Source organism: Notolepis coatsorum, assembly GCF_963971535.1.
Source record: "Notolepis coatsorum genome assembly, chromosome: 10".
Lineage (NCBI taxonomy): Eukaryota > Metazoa > Chordata > Actinopteri > Aulopiformes > Paralepididae > Notolepis > Notolepis coatsorum.
The window spans coordinates 130,270,654-130,288,602 of NC_140174.1; the positions used below are offsets into that span (position 1 = coordinate 130,270,654).

The 17,949-nt window shown below is 43.4% G+C and overlaps 1 protein-coding gene across 1 annotated transcript in view; it reads right to left on the reverse strand.

The window, feature by feature from the left end:
* Positions 1-1,568: 1,568 nt before the first annotated feature.
* Positions 1,569-17,949, reverse strand: part of usp30 (ubiquitin specific peptidase 30) — a gene marked incomplete at its 5' end in the record, with an annotated part of 47,265 nt that continues 30,884 nt past the window's right edge. Inside the window, 8 exons of the mRNA XM_084322868.1 lie at positions 1,569-2,105; positions 3,240-3,348; positions 5,482-5,704; positions 11,692-11,772; positions 11,905-11,991; positions 12,828-12,887; positions 12,982-13,076; positions 13,595-13,640. Of these exons, the coding sequence (XP_084178994.1) occupies positions 1,853-2,105; positions 3,240-3,348; positions 5,482-5,704; positions 11,692-11,772; positions 11,905-11,991; positions 12,828-12,887; positions 12,982-13,076; positions 13,595-13,640 (954 nt within the window). The 3' untranslated portion in view covers positions 1,569-1,852. The remainder of the gene's footprint in view (positions 2,106-3,239; positions 3,349-5,481; positions 5,705-11,691; positions 11,773-11,904; positions 11,992-12,827; positions 12,888-12,981; positions 13,077-13,594; positions 13,641-17,949) is intronic.

Below are 17,949 nucleotides of genomic sequence, written 5' to 3' on the forward strand. Positions count from 1 at the left end.
GGGTCTTATATTCACATGATGTTTATAATTTGCGGCTTAAGTTTAAATTCATAATACTGGCAAGATGGCACTATGGCCTCAACTGTGCAGCTATAAATGACAGTATAATGATTTACTTGAAACATTAGAAAAATATCAATTCAGCAGCTTATTATTAGCAATGTCAATTGAGACATTTCAAAAATCCATTTTACACATACTGTAGATTTGGAATGACCCTGCAAATTACAGAGAAGAGCTAAGGGGGGGAAATACCCAGCGTCATACATGAATGGTAGACAGTCATTCCTGGGCCAAAAGGAAAATGAGCTAATATGATCAAAGATATGTATTTCTTTTTTGGGGGGGGGTGTAGTCTTTTACCAACACACTTGCAGTTCCGCGTTCGGGTTCTGCGATTGGCCACTGACGTTTCTCTCTGCGCCAATCGCGTTACGCCTAGTTCTGCTCTACTATCCTCAGTTAATGTAACTTATACAAATGGAAGTATTGATTCCGCCGTAACGAATCATTAAAATAAAAATCGCGAATTAACCGGTGGTTATCCTATAGCCCTAGTATGTACATTTCAACAAAGTGGAGCCGCAGGGGACTTCCATAGCATACGCCTTCAAATCCAGCTAGCGTTGATGCTATTCAATGCTATCATACCCAAGTAACCCAACTAACGTTAATGCCATTCAGAATTTATTAACATAGCTACAACAACACAGTAACGTTAATATAATTACATGCATCATTGTTTACAATGAACGGTGGGGCTAATCGAAAGGACTGGACACGGACAAGTTAAACAGCAATCAATTAACCGGACACACAAGCAGAACGCGACGCATCATTTGTACTTCCGGTCGGGGGGAAAAGTTAGTTTAGGTTCGTGTTAACGTTAGATAATGTACAAAATAAACGTATTTCCGGTGCTTTAGACGTCGCTCTTTTATTTTGAAACCCCCCGACCGGAAGTAAAAATGATGTGTCGCGTTCTGCTTGTGTGTCCGGTTAATTGATTGCTGTTTAACTTGTCCGTGTCCAGTCCTTTCGATTAGCCCCACCGTTCATTGTAAACAATGATGCATGTAATAATTATATTAACGTTACTGTGTTGTTGTAGCTATGTTAATAAATTCTGAATGGCATTAACGTTAGTTGGGTTACTTGGGTATGATAGCATTGAATAGCATCAACGCTAGCTGGATTTGAAGGCGTATGCTATGGAAGTCCCCTGCGGCTCCACTTTGTTGAAATGTACATACTAGGGCTATAGGATAACCACCGGTTAATTCGCGATTTTATATTAGTTTGTCATGACAAACCAATTACATAATCCAACATATGTGTAAGAAACTAACATATTCCAGTTAACGGTATATTTTTTTAATGATTCGTTACGGCGAAATCAATACTTCCATTTGTATAAATTACGTTAACTGAGGATAGTAGAGCAGAACTAGGCGTAACGCGATTGGCGCAGAGATAAACGTCAGTGGCCAATCAGATCGCAGAACCCGAACACGGAACTGCAAGTGTGTTGGTAAAAGACTACACGCGGGGGGGGGGGGGGGGGGTCCCAGAATATTTGGGCTCAAGTGTCCTTCTACTGTAGGTCTGACCACCAGGCACAGTAGCCATTCATTAAATCATTCAGAATGGATCATAGTCTGACCTACAGCGTCTTGCCGTTCGCCACACCGTCTTTTATACGACAACAATTCACAGCCTCTCTTCTTTAGTGGTCTCCGAGTCAGAGTCCGGCTGGCGGTAACCACTGGCTTATGCTATGTGGCACACGTGACCGCGGTACGGGGGGGGGGGGGGGGGGGGAACTTGCCGCCAGGTCGCAAGGCTGCTGCTGCTACTCCTCCGACCGCCCAGCGGGGCTGAATCCTCCGACTCTTTCGTAGAAGAGTAGGTAAGCGTTGGAGGACAGCGCCTCCTGCAGGCTGGCTTTGCGCACAGAGTCGTCCGACACCCAGAGCCACTGGGAGCTGAAGGCTGCGGGGCTGTGAGGAGGGGAGGGGCAGCGGCGGTATGTGACAAAGTGTCCCGAGTGCATGTCTCCGTGGTGGACCAACACGGCCATCAGCTGGAAAAGGTATTCAGAGGACCTGGGAAGAAGAGGACATATTTAAATCAGATTGACCTTATGGATCAATAAAGGTACTTATAGCCACTTCACCAAAACAAACAATGACATTTAGTTTTGCACATCATCTCACACACACTAAACCGTTTTGCGCACATTCATTTAGTTTGACTGTTATTGAGAGTAAAAGGAGTTTGAATTATTGAATACATGTAAATTAATACATTTGATTTTAATCCTTGTGTTGTATTAATTACAACTCAATGAAATGATAAGATGGCAGTCCCTATAAGACAAGGTATTGCCGTTTTTTCCATCTACATCATTTCATGGTGCTGTAATTAACAACACAAAGATTTATTGTCCCCGATGACATCACTGGTGGCCATATTCAAACTCCTTTACTTTCAATAACTGTCAAACTAAATTAATGTGTGCAAAACAGTTTTTGGATGTGCGTGAGATCATGTGCAAAATAACTCAGCATTGTTTTTTGGTGAAGTGCCCCTTTAAGCTCAAGCAATGGATTGATCGGGTTTGGTTTACAACTACAATGATACTGCAATAAACTAAATATACAATAATATTATGCCATATTATGCAGAGGGATAGAGTACAACTGAGATGTGTCCTTTGTCTTGGTGAGTACTAGGAGTGCAACCATCTCAATACAGAATTCAAAAAAGAAATGTACCTTCAATACAGTATACAATTTTTTAAATGTATCAACATTTGACTGTGCCCTCTCCTCTTCCCTAGGTCTGCCTTTTTTATTTATTCATCTCAGTTTGGCTTTGATTGATTGGCTACGGCTATGAGCATAATGTTTACAGCCCATTTTCCCGTTTATGACTTTGAAATAAAATGCATCTTTTCCCACTGACTAAAGAATCTAATTGTGACCTCAAATGTGCGTATCGTTACACCCCTATTGACTTCTTTGTTTATCAGTCTTGTTAAAGGGATACTCAATCCAAAAAGCACGCTTTTTAAACTTTTTAAAAACTGCATTCAAATATGGATCCACATCACCTATGATGCTATGAATCACAAAACCTCACCCAAACTTTGTACAACATCAGGGTGCGTGAAGAATGACGTATTTATAGTTTAGTATCCCTGTGATGTTCTACTGCCTTCACAGATTGGCGTCTACCTGTAGTCACAGGAGATGGTGAAGGATGAGCTCAGACCAGGAGAGCTCAGAAACATAGATGAGCAGGTTCCATTGGACAGAGGTTTGTTATTGTTATGGTGCTCTGCATCTGAAAAGGTAAAATATACACACAGAAAATAACATTAGGTTCCCAACTACTGTCCCCCATAGGTCCAGCGAAATATACTGTTTGTAACTGAACTCAGAAACACGTTTCGCCAAATACAAAGAATGTTAATGAATTCTTCTTGGAAACAATAACTTTTTTTTTTGCATCTACTTTTTCTCCCCATTTTCTATTTTTCTCCCATCCCAATTTCGTATTATCCAATTCTACCCTCCCCTGTCTCGAACGTTGTTAGACCATGCCTCCCACTGGTCGGCTGCAATGTGGACCAAGCCTTGCATCACGTGTCCCCTCCGGTACACGAGGAGGCAGCAGTCGCATCTTTTCACCTGTACAGCGCGATCTCTCAGCGGCGAGGGGTAACGCGTGGGAGGCTCACGCTGCCCCCATTGGTTGCCGATTCTGCTGTACAGGCGCACCAACCGACCTGTAGGAGTCGCTGTCCACAACGTCCAATCCCCACCCATCGGCCTTCCCACCCCCTAATACTGCCAATTGTATTAGTATGAACGACCAGCCAAGCCGGAAGCAACGCCGAGAGCTGGGCTCGAACCCACCATCTCCTGCGTTAGTGGCGAGCGCCTTGCCCACTGCGCCACTTAGCCGCCCCCGTTTCTTGGAAACAATTTTCTAAGTTTCACAGTACATGTGGACATATATAGTGTATGATGCAGTGACAACAGTACAGTACATGTGGACATTGGACATATATATGATGCAGTGACAACAGACAGTACATGTGGACATATAGTGTATGATGCAGTGACAACAGTACAGTACATGTGGACATTGGACATATATAGTATATGATGCAGTGACAACAGACAGTACATGTGGACATATAGTGTATGATGCAGTGACAACAGTACATGTGGACACATAGTATATGATGCAGTGACAACAGTACATGTGGACACATAGTATATGATGCAGTGACAACAGACAGTACATGTGGACACATAGTATATGATATGATGCAGTGACAACAGTACATGTGGACATAGTGTATGATGCAGTGACAACAGTACATGTGGACACATAGTATAGGATATGATGCAGTGACAACAGTACATGTGGACATAGTGTATGATGCAGTGACAACAGTACATGTGGACACATAGTGTATGATGCAGTGACAACAGTACATGTGGACACATAGGATATGATGCAGTGACAACAGTACATGTGGACACATAGTATATGATGCAGTGACAACAGTACATGTGGACACATAGTGTATGATGCAGTGACAACAGTACATGTGGACACATAGTATATGATGCAGTGACAACAGTACATGTGGACACATAGTATATGCTGCAGTGACAACAGACAGTACATGTGGACACATAGTGTATGATGCAGTGACAACAGTACATGTGGACACATAGTGTATGATGCAGTGACAACAGACAGTACATGTGGACACATAGTGTATGATGCAGTGACAACAGACAGTACATGTGGACACATAGTGTATGATGCAGTGACAACAGTACATGTGGACACATAGTGTATGATGCAGTGACAACAGACAGTACATGTGGACACATAGTGTATGATGCAGTGACAACAGACAGTACATGTGGACACATAGTATATGATGCAGTGACAACAGTACATGTGGACACATAGGATATGATGCAGTGACAACAGTACATGTGGACACATAGGATATGATGCAGTGACAACAGTACATGTGGACATAGTATATGATGCAGTGACAACAGTACATGTGGACACCACTAGGGGCTGTTTTTTTCCACAATCTAATATTATTATATATATATTTTTTAACAAGTCGATTATTAATTTCAATATAGAATATTCGTCGACAGCCGTACAAGTACAATTAGTTACTGCACACTACATCACCCCTGAGTGGAACATGGAAAGCCAAACTTTCTCCCACTGTACCGAAAACCCGCACCGAACCGTGACTTCAAAACCGAGGTACGTACCGAACTGTGGTTTTTGTGTACCGTCCGTTACGCCCCTAAATTAGTGTATGATGCAGTGACAACAGTTATATTATAACTATGAAAGTATTGTGAACATAAATATGTTCCTGGGTAGGTAGGTAGGTAGGTAGGTAGGTAGGTAGTTGTATCCTACCGGTGCCGTTGTGTGTGGGCTTGTCCAGGGCCTCCTCTGAGTTCTCTGCCTTGGCGGGCCTGGGAACACCGCTGAGGCGCTGGGCCCTCTGGATGGAGGCACTGTGTTTGTAGCGGTCCATCGACAGGTACTCTGTGAACTGCACATGCTCCTGTCTTTTGATGGAAGTCCCTTCACTGGACCACGTCAGTCTCTGCAGGTGGATACAGAGGCACTGGGGGAGCTGAGGGGGCAAGAATACATATCACAGAATTAACAGAACAAACTGGCACAGAACAAAGAATTACCAAATGTACTGTGTGTATAGTAGTTCAATCTGTTTACCTCACCAATCCGTGTCCAAAATACGGCAATGTGAAAACGTTTTCTATCGATTTTGCTTAATTGTTGGAATATCCTTGCTGATGCATGCAAATGAAAAACACTTACACAGTGCAGAGCGTATTATTTAGAGCATATTACTGTATATAATAGGGATGTCCGATATTATCGGCCGATATTGGCATTAAAATGTGATATCGGAAAATATCGGTATCGGTTTTAATTTTTTTTATTTATTATTATTTTTTTTAAACATTTTTATAACCTTTATTTACCCAGGCAAGCAAGTAAGAACAAATTCTGATTTTATTTATTGTCAAAAGTATGCATAATGTTGTGTTAATTCCACAACAAGAGATATGTAATGTTAATTACCTGAAATTATTCCGTTTTTTGGGGGGGGGGGGGGGGGGGGCCCTGCATATATCGGTATCGGTTGATATCGTCAGTGAAGGTCAATTATTTTGCGACAATGACCGAGTAAAGCTATACATTATCCCGCTTATTACATGGCTAACTTACTAACAATATACCTAATTCATTTGACAAATCGCAGTTATATCGCAACAGAAATATGTAAGTTAAAATGTGAGGCCGAACTTGGGATGAGCAATAGCCCTACAGGTTGTGAATTATTAAATAGTGACATTACGTTAGACGAGGTACAGAGTGTAGTGGACAGAGCGAAACTGAAGAAAGCTATGGGTATTGAGGAGTTGTCGAACAAGGTCCTTAAAACTCCCTATCTGCTGAATGTATTACACTGTTTATATCAAACTTGTTTTAACACAGGCACCATCCCCTCGATATGGAACAAGTCCATTATTAAGCCCATCCCCAAATCTGCAAAAGCTGACCCTAGAGTCCCACTAAATTACAGAGGTATTAGTTTGATCAGTACAGTTTATAAATTATACTCAAGTGTTCTTAATAATAGATTAAATAAATACTTAGAATATAATGAAATGTTGGTGGATGAGCAGAATGGGTTTAGGGCTAAGAGAGCTTGTATTGATCATGTTTTTGTTTTATCATCGGTGGTGAGAGCCAGATTGGACGAGGGCAAGAATACATTTGTTTGTTTTGTTGACTTTAAAAAAGCCTTTGACTGGATTAATAGAGAGCTTTTGGACTATAAATTAATCTGTTCTGGTATTGATGGACTATTTTATAACTAAGGCTATCAAAAGCCTGTATAAGGCCCCATCTGCCTGTCTGCAGCTGAATGATGTTAGGACCGGCTGGTTCCCCACCCCATTCGGTGTAAAACAGGGAGATGTGCTTTCTCCTACTTTATTCGCCCTTTATGTTAATGACCTGGCGCAAGAAATCAAGCAAGCCAATCTTGGTATTCCAATAGATAATATAATCCTAAGTATTTTATTGTACGCTGATGATATTGTTTTGTTTGCAGAAAATGAAGCAAATTTACAAAACATGTTGAATATTATGAGTTCTTGGTGCATGAAATGGAGACTTGCGATTAACAGTGAAAAAACACAGATTATGCACTTTAGGAAAAAACACGAACAGCAGAGTAGTCATAAATTTGACCTCAGAATGACCTCAGAATGACCTCCTAGACCCTAATCAGTCAGGCTTCAGGACTGGTCACTCCACAGAGACAGCCCTCATTGCGGTCACAGAGGCACTTCACTTAGCAAAAGCGAAAGGCCTCTCCTCTGTCCTGATTCTCCTAGATCTATCTGCAGCCTTCGACACAGTCAACCACCAGATCCTCCTCGCGGCCCTCGCAGGAATGGGAGTGGCTGGCTCTGCGCTGACATGGTTGTCATCATACCTCAATGACCGCTCCTACCAAGTGTCATGGAGAGGGACCCTGTCGGCCACCCGCCCCCTGCGGACGGGTGTCCCCCAGGGCTCGGTTTTAGGACCCCTTCTCTTCTCCCTCTACACTAAATCACTGGGTAACATTATCACGTCTCATGGCTTCTCCTACCACTGTTATGCCGACGATACTCAACTCTTCCTCTCCTTCCCTCCCTCAGATATCCACGTCTCTGAGCGGATCTCGGCCTGTCTGTCCGACATCTCCGCCTGGATGACGACCAACCACCTCAAACTGAACCTAAGCAAAACAGAATTGCTCCACCTGCCGGCCAAATCCTCCCCCCTGACCGACCTTTCCATCACAGTCGAGAATGCAGCTGTGACCGCGTCCCCGACCGCCAAGAACCTTGGTGTTGTCCTCGACGACCAGTTGAACTTCTCTGCTCACATCGCAGCGACAACCAGAACCTGCCGATTCCTCCTGAGCAACGTCAGAAGGATACGCCCCTTCCTGACAAAAGAAGCCACCCAACTCCTCGTCCAATCAACAGTCATCTCCCGCCTCGACTACTGCAACGCACTGCTCGCTGGCCTCCCGGCCACTGCCACTAAGCCTCTTCAACTCATTCAGAACGCAGCGGCCCGCCTGATCTCAAACCTACCGAAGTCGGCCCATGTCACCCCACTTCTTAGGGACCTGCACTGGCTCCCCATTGCTGCACGAATCCGCTTCAAGGCCCTTGACCTAGCATACCGTGCGGCAAAGGGAACTGCTCCCGCCTACCTCCGGTCAATGGTCTCTAACTACACACCCTCAAGACCCCTACGCTCTGCATCTTCTGGCCGCCTCAGACCTACTCCTATCCAAGCTCCGGGAGGGTCATCAAAGAGAAGTCGCCTATTCTCAGTCCTTGCCCCACAATGGTGGAATGAACTACCCACCCCAGTTAGGACAGCCGAAACACGTCCAATCTTTCGCCGTCGACTAAAGACTCACTTCTTCAACCATTATCTGAATTCAAAAAAAAAAAAAAAAAAAAAAAAAAATCTAACCCTAACTAACCATACTGTCATGCACTTGTCCTAATAAACTAACCTACACTGTAGCACTCAACACTTTGATGAACATTGTTACTCAGCTGATAGAGTTGTGCTCTTCCTGATGGCTTGTCGTACAGAACTTGTAAGTCGCTTTGGATAAAAGCGTCAGCTAAATGACTAAATGTAAATGTAAATGTAAATGTAAATTTCAATTTGGACCAACGCCCCTGATTTACACACATTCTTATAAATATCTTGGTTTCACCTTTAATGAGTACATGTGCTTCATAGAAGGAAGGAAAATAATGTCTGAGTCAGCAGGAAGGGCGCTAGGGGGCGTGTTGAGTAAAATGAAAGTGTGCACTGACCTTGGGTTTTCAACATTTACACAATTATTTGATTCAATGGTGGGTTCTGTTTTGTTTTATGCTGCGGGAGTATGGGGTTTTGATGATGCACCTGAATGTAATGTGATCCAGAACCGGGCCATAAGATACTTTTTGGGAGTCCATAAATACACACCAAAAGGGGCTATAGAAGGGGACATGGGGTGGGATTCTTGCTTGGTCAAGCAAAAAGGTGAAATGGTGAGGTTATGGAACCGCCTGGTCCAGCTGCCAAATGGCAGGGTGACTAAAAAGATTTTTAATTGGGACAGAGCACACGGTCATCCCTGGTCAAGAGAGATGTCTATGATTTTTTCTTCCACTGACTTGAGTATGATTTTTATGAACAATTTGCAGTGTAAGGTTCACATAATTAAAACAAAATTATCAACAATCCATCAGGATAAGTGGAAGGTGGAGATTTTGAAAAAACCTAAACTTAGAAAATATATTGCAATTAAAAATGAGTATTTTACTGAACCTTATGTAATGTTAAACTTAAAGAGAAGACGGAGGTCTCTGTGTGCCCAGTTGAGGTCTGGCACCCTGCCATTGGCTGTGGAAGTGGGTAGATTCCAGGGTAAACCTGAGGAGGAGCGGTTGTGTGTTCTGTGTGATCTGGGAGTGGTGGAGGATGAATATCATTTTGTTTTTTATTGCCCTTTGTACACCACTTTGAGGAGGGCTTTATTTGAAAAAATTCAAATTGTAAACCCAGATTTGTTTTGGCAGTCTGAGAGCTGTATGTTGAGTTGTTTTTTTGTGGAGGACATCTTCGGTTTTGCAGGATTTTTGGAGAAGGCATGGCACCTGAGACAAAACACACTGTATCCTATATAATTGTATTTGAATTCACCTTGCTTTTCTGTTTATTTACATTGAGTACAGCTTGTGTTATATTACGTTTTATTGTATTCTCTTGTATTTTTTGTATGGCCATCTTGGTCTATGTCATTTGTTAAGTAATTGGTAAAGTATATTATTATATACTTATTGTTATGTGTCTTGTAAGCCCATATGGGCTGGGCATACATCTGTATGTAAGACACGAAAATAAAAAATATCAAATCAAATCAAAAAAATTTCTGTGGCTCTGTCAGCCCAAATAAAGTGATTATTATTATCGCGGGCAGCCTCTGTTCTGGCTCCGCTGACACTCCGCTGTCAGTGCGCGGCAGGTGTGTCTGATTTGCTGCACTGATGTGGGCTTGATTGCCAACAGCTGCGCACTGCGGTCATTATTGAAAAAACAGCGGTCATTATTGAAAAATAATGACCGCTGTCGGGGGGCTATTGACCAATCACAAGCAAGCATTTCGGCGAATGTGAAAACGCCATGTAATAATTATCATTATTTGGTACAGACTATTGTTCCACTTCATTTTCCTGAGCAACCTCCTTAACACATTCCTTGCCAGCCATTGTACCCATCATTGTACCCAGTCTGCCAGCGCTATAAGTCTATGGAGTGACTCACCTTCTTTGCAGGGCTATAACTTTTTAAATTGTATTGCTATATTGACATTACTATGGCCCATTCAACATCGATTATCTATCGTTCAGGATGTGGGAACGTTATATTTTTTCATTCATACAAAAATACCTTCTAGAATATAAGTATGTTTTTATCGTTTTCTGCAGTAATTCCTAGAACGTGAGTTATAGGCCTAAACGCATATATAGATTATCGATTTGCCGTTTCCCCCCCACACACGCTATATTAAAAAATTCAACTGTATATGATCGGTATACATTATGCTTCATCATGCGTGAAGGAAAGGGGGGGGGGGGGGTCGTTTATAATTCCCCGATCATCAGTAAATGCTTTATGTAGGTTGGGTGATATATTGATCAGATCGGTTTGCTCACAAGGAAACTCACAATTGGGTTGAAAATAACGTTATATTCCTCTTACCGTGGGTCAAAGAGACTGGCGGTGAAAGATCCCAAGTATACGACGCCGATCGCCTAGGTCCATTTCCGGTTTGTATGTCGCAATAAACCATTATGTACATTGTGTCTGTCGGGAGTCCTGCAACGAGATGTGACTGCCGGATGAGTTTAATCGACGCACATCAGCCATATCCTGTAGGAGAGTGTAACTCGCCCGACCATCCACCAGGCGGCGGTATTGAGCCGTCGTTGCCGTCACCTATAGGGTCCAGCTGCAGCGTCGCGGGTGTATATATGAATTATGAATGCCATGGCGAAAAAATTTAATATTGATCTCAAAATCGCTGGACGGCGTTATTGGCAGAATGCGCATGGCGGCCAATATCGCTGTAAAGCGTTTTTGGCGCAGAAAGTGTTAAGGTGCGAGATAAATAAGGTCCTACGGTATTATTTAGAAACAGCACCGCCATCTTTAACGACTAGGGGCTAGACCCACAAAGATCCGCGCACCGTGATTGATTGAGTGAAATTTTGATTAACAGATTGCAGAATGGGTACAATACAGTACGGCTCAATACACACAAAGGGGATGCAGACCAGAGAAAGACTTTCGTCTTGTTTACATCAGGGTCCCCCATTTTCAATTCATAATGAAGTAAGTAAGGGTGCAATTAGCACCGTGCAATCCATTCTTTGTGGATCTAGCCCTAGGTATTGGTAGGCAGATCAGATGTTAATAACTAGATAAGAGTACAAATGTCCACTATCCATTTATTACCTTTCCCAGTTTAAGCTGTTTGATGCATGTCGTCCTTTGGCTTTCCAGAACCTGCCCATTCACCTGGGAGCCATGTTGAAGCTGAGAAGACATTCAAGTAAAACACTAATCACTACATACTAATCAATTATATGCTAGATCAAGTTACCACTCGTTACAATCTGTTGATACATCTAAAGCCATGAGCCTCTAATGATACAGACGGGGAAGTACCTTGGTGCAGTTTTCACACTCCACTTCCTTGATGGTTTCTGAAGAGATGAAATGCTGAAGACACTGATCTAGAGAGACAGGCCGACCCTACGGAGATACAACCATCAGCAGCATTGTAATTACACAGCTTACACCTTCACGTTCATGGTTAAAGACATGAATCCAAGATTATTTTGACCATCTAAATATGGGGCAAATATACAATATGGGGCCAAATCTATGTACTTTAAGAGTTTGACATATAGATGGAAAATGTGCTTTCAAAAGCATTTACAGTTATAAAACACCATAACATTTCAGGTTTAGCTGTTCTATACAGTTAATCCTCGTATCAAGAACTCAAATCAACTTGAGAATAAAGAAAATCCTTCCAATACCATTTTCCCCAGTGGTGATAATTTCAATTGTTTACATTTTGATTGAGGCTTGAGGCTTTAAGCAGCTATGCTATGTTGAATGTGCTTCACCATAATAATGTAAAAGCCATATTCCTACTGGAAGAGGATTTTTGTAATTCCCCTCACATTACTGACCGAATGTAAATGTCAAAATGTCATGATCTATTCTAACACTGTTATATTACAGTGATTAGTTGCTACTATCAGATGACCTAAGATTGCAAAAAGATTTGATAATTGTCTTTGGATTTCTTACTTTTAACATGGCAGTTTCGTACTGGATTAAAATCATGAATTGACCTATCTCAAACCCACCCTCTTTTCTTGATCCTCCAATCACAACTGTTGCTTGTATGTACTGTTGCTAGTATGTACACCAAATAAATAATGTTGGGAGGGAAGGAAGGGGTTAGGTAAATGTTTTCTCTGATGTCCTGTCTGTATGTCTGTCTTTGCTGTAACATGGTTGTCTTGTGTTGTTTATTTTCTGTAATGCAGTGCTTTTATTTGTGACATTTGACTTACCCATTGAGGTGGGGGGATGGGTAGAGAGAGGCTCTCAAATGAGTCATATCGCACTGGACTCTGCCAAAACGTTCAAAATGTTATGAGTTATTCAGCACAAGTGGTCAAATAACACAATCTAGCGATAAGAATCTCTGAGCAAAAGTAAACGCACTTGCTGGTCACAACGCTTGCACACCATGTTGCTCGTTAGGCGGCCGTGGAAAGGATGCTGAAGCTTCCAAGGACTTGGTATTGGGTGAAGAGGGGCTGCAGGAGGAAATAAACAATTGACTTTTTGCTGAAATGAATTTCTCCAGTCCGTCTAAAGAGAAGTCACACCCCCATCTCTTTTGAGCAGAGAGTCATCCATATTCCAAGATCTGTCGTACATATCATCGCTAGTCATTGGTAAATTACTGACAACACAGAATGGTTATTTTGGTCCAAAAGGACAATTTAGTGATAGGGAAAAAAATGCCTTTGCCCTGCTTAGACCAGCTTCTACGCATGCGCCATCCAGTGGTTTCTGCCAGAGTTGCAGTTTCCATCGCAACCACTCACTGCCGATACTCTTTTGGCAAAGATCATTATTCAACATCTTTAAAAACGTACATTTCACCTCAAGACGCAGTCAATTATAATTTTACTAAAAATCAAATCACATCTCATTATTTTCTCTGAATCAGTTTATTTTGTTGAGTAGCTTCATCGTTGCTGCCATCTTTAGTGTTATGGATGTTGCCATCTAAAACGACCAAAGTGCCATAGCTTCTCTGCCTCCTTACCATGACTCCTGCAGCTCAAAGTCTTCTCCTCTATTTCTGGGAGGTTCTGGTGTAAACAGAAGAGTTGAATGAATAAGAGATAAGAGATGAACAAGAGTAGAACGACACAATTGCAATTACATTTCATGGTTTCTTTCAATTATGTTTCTCTTTACAAGAAACACGTATTGTTGAACTGAAAAATTTATATTGTTCCTTTAGCCTAAAAAGTCTAAAATAGAAATTGCATCCGTTTGATAATGATATTACCAGCTAAATATGAAGTATATATGAAGTATATGATTGGTTTCCATAAATACTGACTCGTTTGGAGGCACAGGCCACACCAGGCGCGACCAGGAACAGTTATGTTTTCTTTTTCCAATAGCTCCATAGACGTCTGGCACAGACAGGACTCGTGTTTGGCCTATGATTACATCTTAACCCTTTGTCGTGTGGCAGTGAAAGGGTTCACAGTCTGTATTGTCGCAGTGAAAGGGTTAACCTTCTGTATTGTCACAGTGAAAGGGTTAACCCGTTGGTAGTGTGGCAGTGAAAGGGTTAACTTTCTGTAGTGTGGTTGTGAAAGGGTTAACCCTTTGTCGTGTGGCAGTGAAAGGTTTAACCTTCTGTAGTGTGGTTGTGAAAGGGTTAACCCTTTGGTAGTGAAAGGGTTCTGGGTTCTTAGTTCTAGAATCTGTAATGCCGTGAAACAGCTACCTCTAGACAAAATGGCCCCTCTTGGTACTGTACTTTTGTTTACGTTTTTTGTTTTGGTTTGATGGTGGGTTGGAGACAAGTTGATGGGAGACAGGGGGGAGGGGTTGCTATTGCTGGCCAGATCTCAGGCTCTGCCAAGAAAGGTCTGGAGAAATTCATACTATAATATATATATATATATATATATATATATATATTTATAATAATTGAACATGGCTATTATATAAATTATAATATACATAACTATATTGTAGAATAGAATAGATCTTTATTGTCATTGTTACAGTTGTTACAACGAAATTTAAAATGCAGCCCTAGGTGCTAGTAAAAATATAAAAACAGTCCTAAACACAGTATTAAATATAAAAAACAGGAGTAAGGCATAAATAACATTAACATAAACAGGGGGGTGTAAAAGATAATTGCACTATCCCTTAATGTTGTGTGTGCATGTGCGTGGGGGGGGGGGGGGGGTGCAAGGGAGACTGTTGTTTTACATTTTAGCTGAGTTTAGTGCACATATGGCCCTAGGATAAAAACTAAACTTCAGTCTGTTAGTCCGGGTGGGCATGACGCTGAAACGCCTGCCCGAGCGCAGCCGTACGAGGTGTTTGTTGCCCGGGTGGTGTGGGTCTTTCAGTATTTTTACTGCTTTTTTAAGGCAGCGGGAGTTGTATAGTCCTTCCAGTGAGGGGAGAGGGCAGCCGATCATTTTCTGGGCCGAGTTGACGACCCTCTGGAGCGCCTTCCTCTCTGCGGCTGTGCAGCTGAGGAACCACACGTTGATGCAGTAAGTGAGGATGCTTTCCACGGAGCAGCGGTAAAAAGACACAAGCAGGTCTTGTCTGAGGTGGTAATTTCTCAGTATTCTCAGGAAGTAGAGTCTCTGCTGTGCCTTTTTCACAATCGCCATGGTGTTGATTCTCCAGGTCAGGTCATCCTCCAGGTGGACACCCAGGAACTTGATGACCGAGACTCTCTCCACGCATCCCCCGTCGATGTACAGGGGCTGTATGTCGGTCTTCTTCCTCCTGTAGTCCACGATCCTGTAGTAACTTGTTCTACTGCTACTTTCTCCAGACCTCTCATAACAGAGCCTGAGGTGTGGCCATCAATAGCATCCCCTCACCTATCCCCACTCAACTCCAACCCACATCAGACCAAAACTAAAAGATTTAAACAAAGTGCAATACCAACCGGGGCTCTTTAGCCTACAGGTCACCTTTGATGGCATTACAGAGTCATCGTGGCCTTTTGCACTAAATCAAAGACGTGTTTTCGTTGACTCAGTCAGATTTGTTCCCCCGCCGTATAGGGTTCTCTCACCATCAACATGTGCAAAGAGAGGCTGGTTTCCACAGCGGCTACTGTGCTTTCTGCCGTCAACAAGGTGCATGATGGGTTCCGGTTCCGGTTGCGGGTCGAGGATGGAGTAGTCACTCATTGCCACGATGTGACTCCCGTATTTTTATATTTAGTCCTAAAAGCCTCTTTTTATATTTTCAACTCTGTTAAACCTTTTTGTATATACCCCCTTTATGTTTCTACCTATTTATTTTGGCTGCAAGAACCATAATGGCGACGAAACAACTGAGAAATGAATCCAAGAAGGACGACGCTCCCGCTGATATAACCGCCATTGCTGGGCTAATTGAAGAGCTCAGGCAATCCTTAACCAACAAAATCAGAGCGTCCGCTGCCTCGCTCGAAACCAAACTCGACAGCCTCTGGACGTCGGTTAATGACCATGCCGAGCGTCTGACCTCCGTGGAAGACGGCTTAAATACTTGGACTGGCAGGGTGGACGAGCTAGAGGCTAGGTGTACGGCGCTAGAAGAGAGCAATGATAAGCTAAAGGCTAAGCTAACCAACGTCGAGTCCCGGAGCCACCGGTCTAACATTCGCATATTAGGACTGGATGAGTCCGTTCATAGCGACCGGCCCGGCGACTTTTTTGCGGAGGTACTGGTTGAAATTCTGGGGAAGGAGGTCCTCCCTACGCCACCCGAACTGGACCGGTGTCACAGGGCCCTTACTGCCAAGCCAGCACCCGGCTCCAGGCCTAGAGCGGTTATTGCTCGCCTACATCATTATCGAATAAAAGAGAAGATTATCCGGGAGGCACGGAAGAGGAGGGGAATGCTGGAATACAGAGGGAAACCAGTCCTAATCTTTGAAGACTACTGTCCCGAAGTAGTGGAACAGCGTTCCCGCTACAAAGACGTCTACAAGCAAGGTCTCAAGCCGTCTCTTCAGTTCCCTGCGAGACTTATCATCACGAACGAAGACGGCGCGAGAAAACATCTTTCATCGCCCTCTCTGACATGCAAGCTTTTTTCACTGACTTGCACCTCCCTAAGGTATCGAAAGCTCAGAACTTGCTCCTTAACGCCCCAATTACGAAGGAAGAAGCTCTGTGCGCCCTTAAGGGTATGCCATCTGGTAAGGCTCCAGGCCCGGACAGTTTCGGATGCAAATTTTATAAGGAATTCGGTCATATTCTCTTGGATCCCCTGCTGGCAATGCTTAATCATTCCTCTGAGGTTGGGATATTACCGCTTGGGGACCAGGTTTCCATGATGCCAGTTACCCAGGTGGGGTATCTCCCAGGCCTTTCTTTTTTTTAAACTTTATTTTTTAGCGTTTATCGCTTTTTCTGGTCAAGCATGACCGACAGAAACAGGTTGAAATGGGATGAAGAGCAGGGCAAGACACTGAGAAAATAACAGCGGGTCCGGGAATCGAACTCGTGTACCCCAGATCCGTGACGAGCACGGTTTTCCCCGACGCAGAAATAGCGCCGAGATATGCGGTGAGCTACGGGAGCTCCCCGCTCCCAGGCCTTTCTGTGTGGAGTTTGCATGTTCTCCCCGTGCTCGCAAGGGTTTCCCCCCCGATAAGATAAACCCAATGGAAAAATATGCACAACAACAAGATCGCTAACGCTGTGGCGTCCTTGACGAAGACGGACAGGAGCAATTGGATTGGTCCCCTGGCGCGGCTCACGTTGACGCCTGTCTGCTCCCGGCTGCCCTTGGGGGGAAGGACGATGGGATGGGTTAATCGCAGAGACTAATCGCATGCATGCATCGCATGCGTGCCGATTGATGACCTCTGAGCAGGTCCTAAATTATTATTATTACCCCAGTCCCTACGGGAGGCTAATATTTGCCTTCTCCTTAAAAAGGGTAAATGCCCTGAAAAGTGCGCCTCCTATAGGCCTATAGCCCTACTTAATTCGGACCAAAAATTGCTCTCCAAGATCCTGTCCATGCGCCTAGAAAAAGAGCTCCCTTTCATTATTAACGAAGATCAGACCGGTTTTATTAAGGGTAGGAACTCTACCGACAACATGAGACGGCTCCTTAATATCATCCAAACGACTCGTGAGATAGGTGGTTCTGTCTCTCGACGCGGAGAAGGCATTCGACCGTGTAGAATGGCCGTATTTGTTTCTAACCCTCGCTGAATTTGGCCTAGGAAGCACTTTTATTGACTGGGTCAAGGTTCTTTACAACTCACGGATGACGGCGGTTCTGACTAACGGGCTTAGGTCTAACAACTTTCCTCTACAACGGGGGAACCCCCAGGGGGACCCTCTTAGCCCTTTACTATTTGACATGGCCATAGAACCACTTGCTCAGGCCATAAGGCAG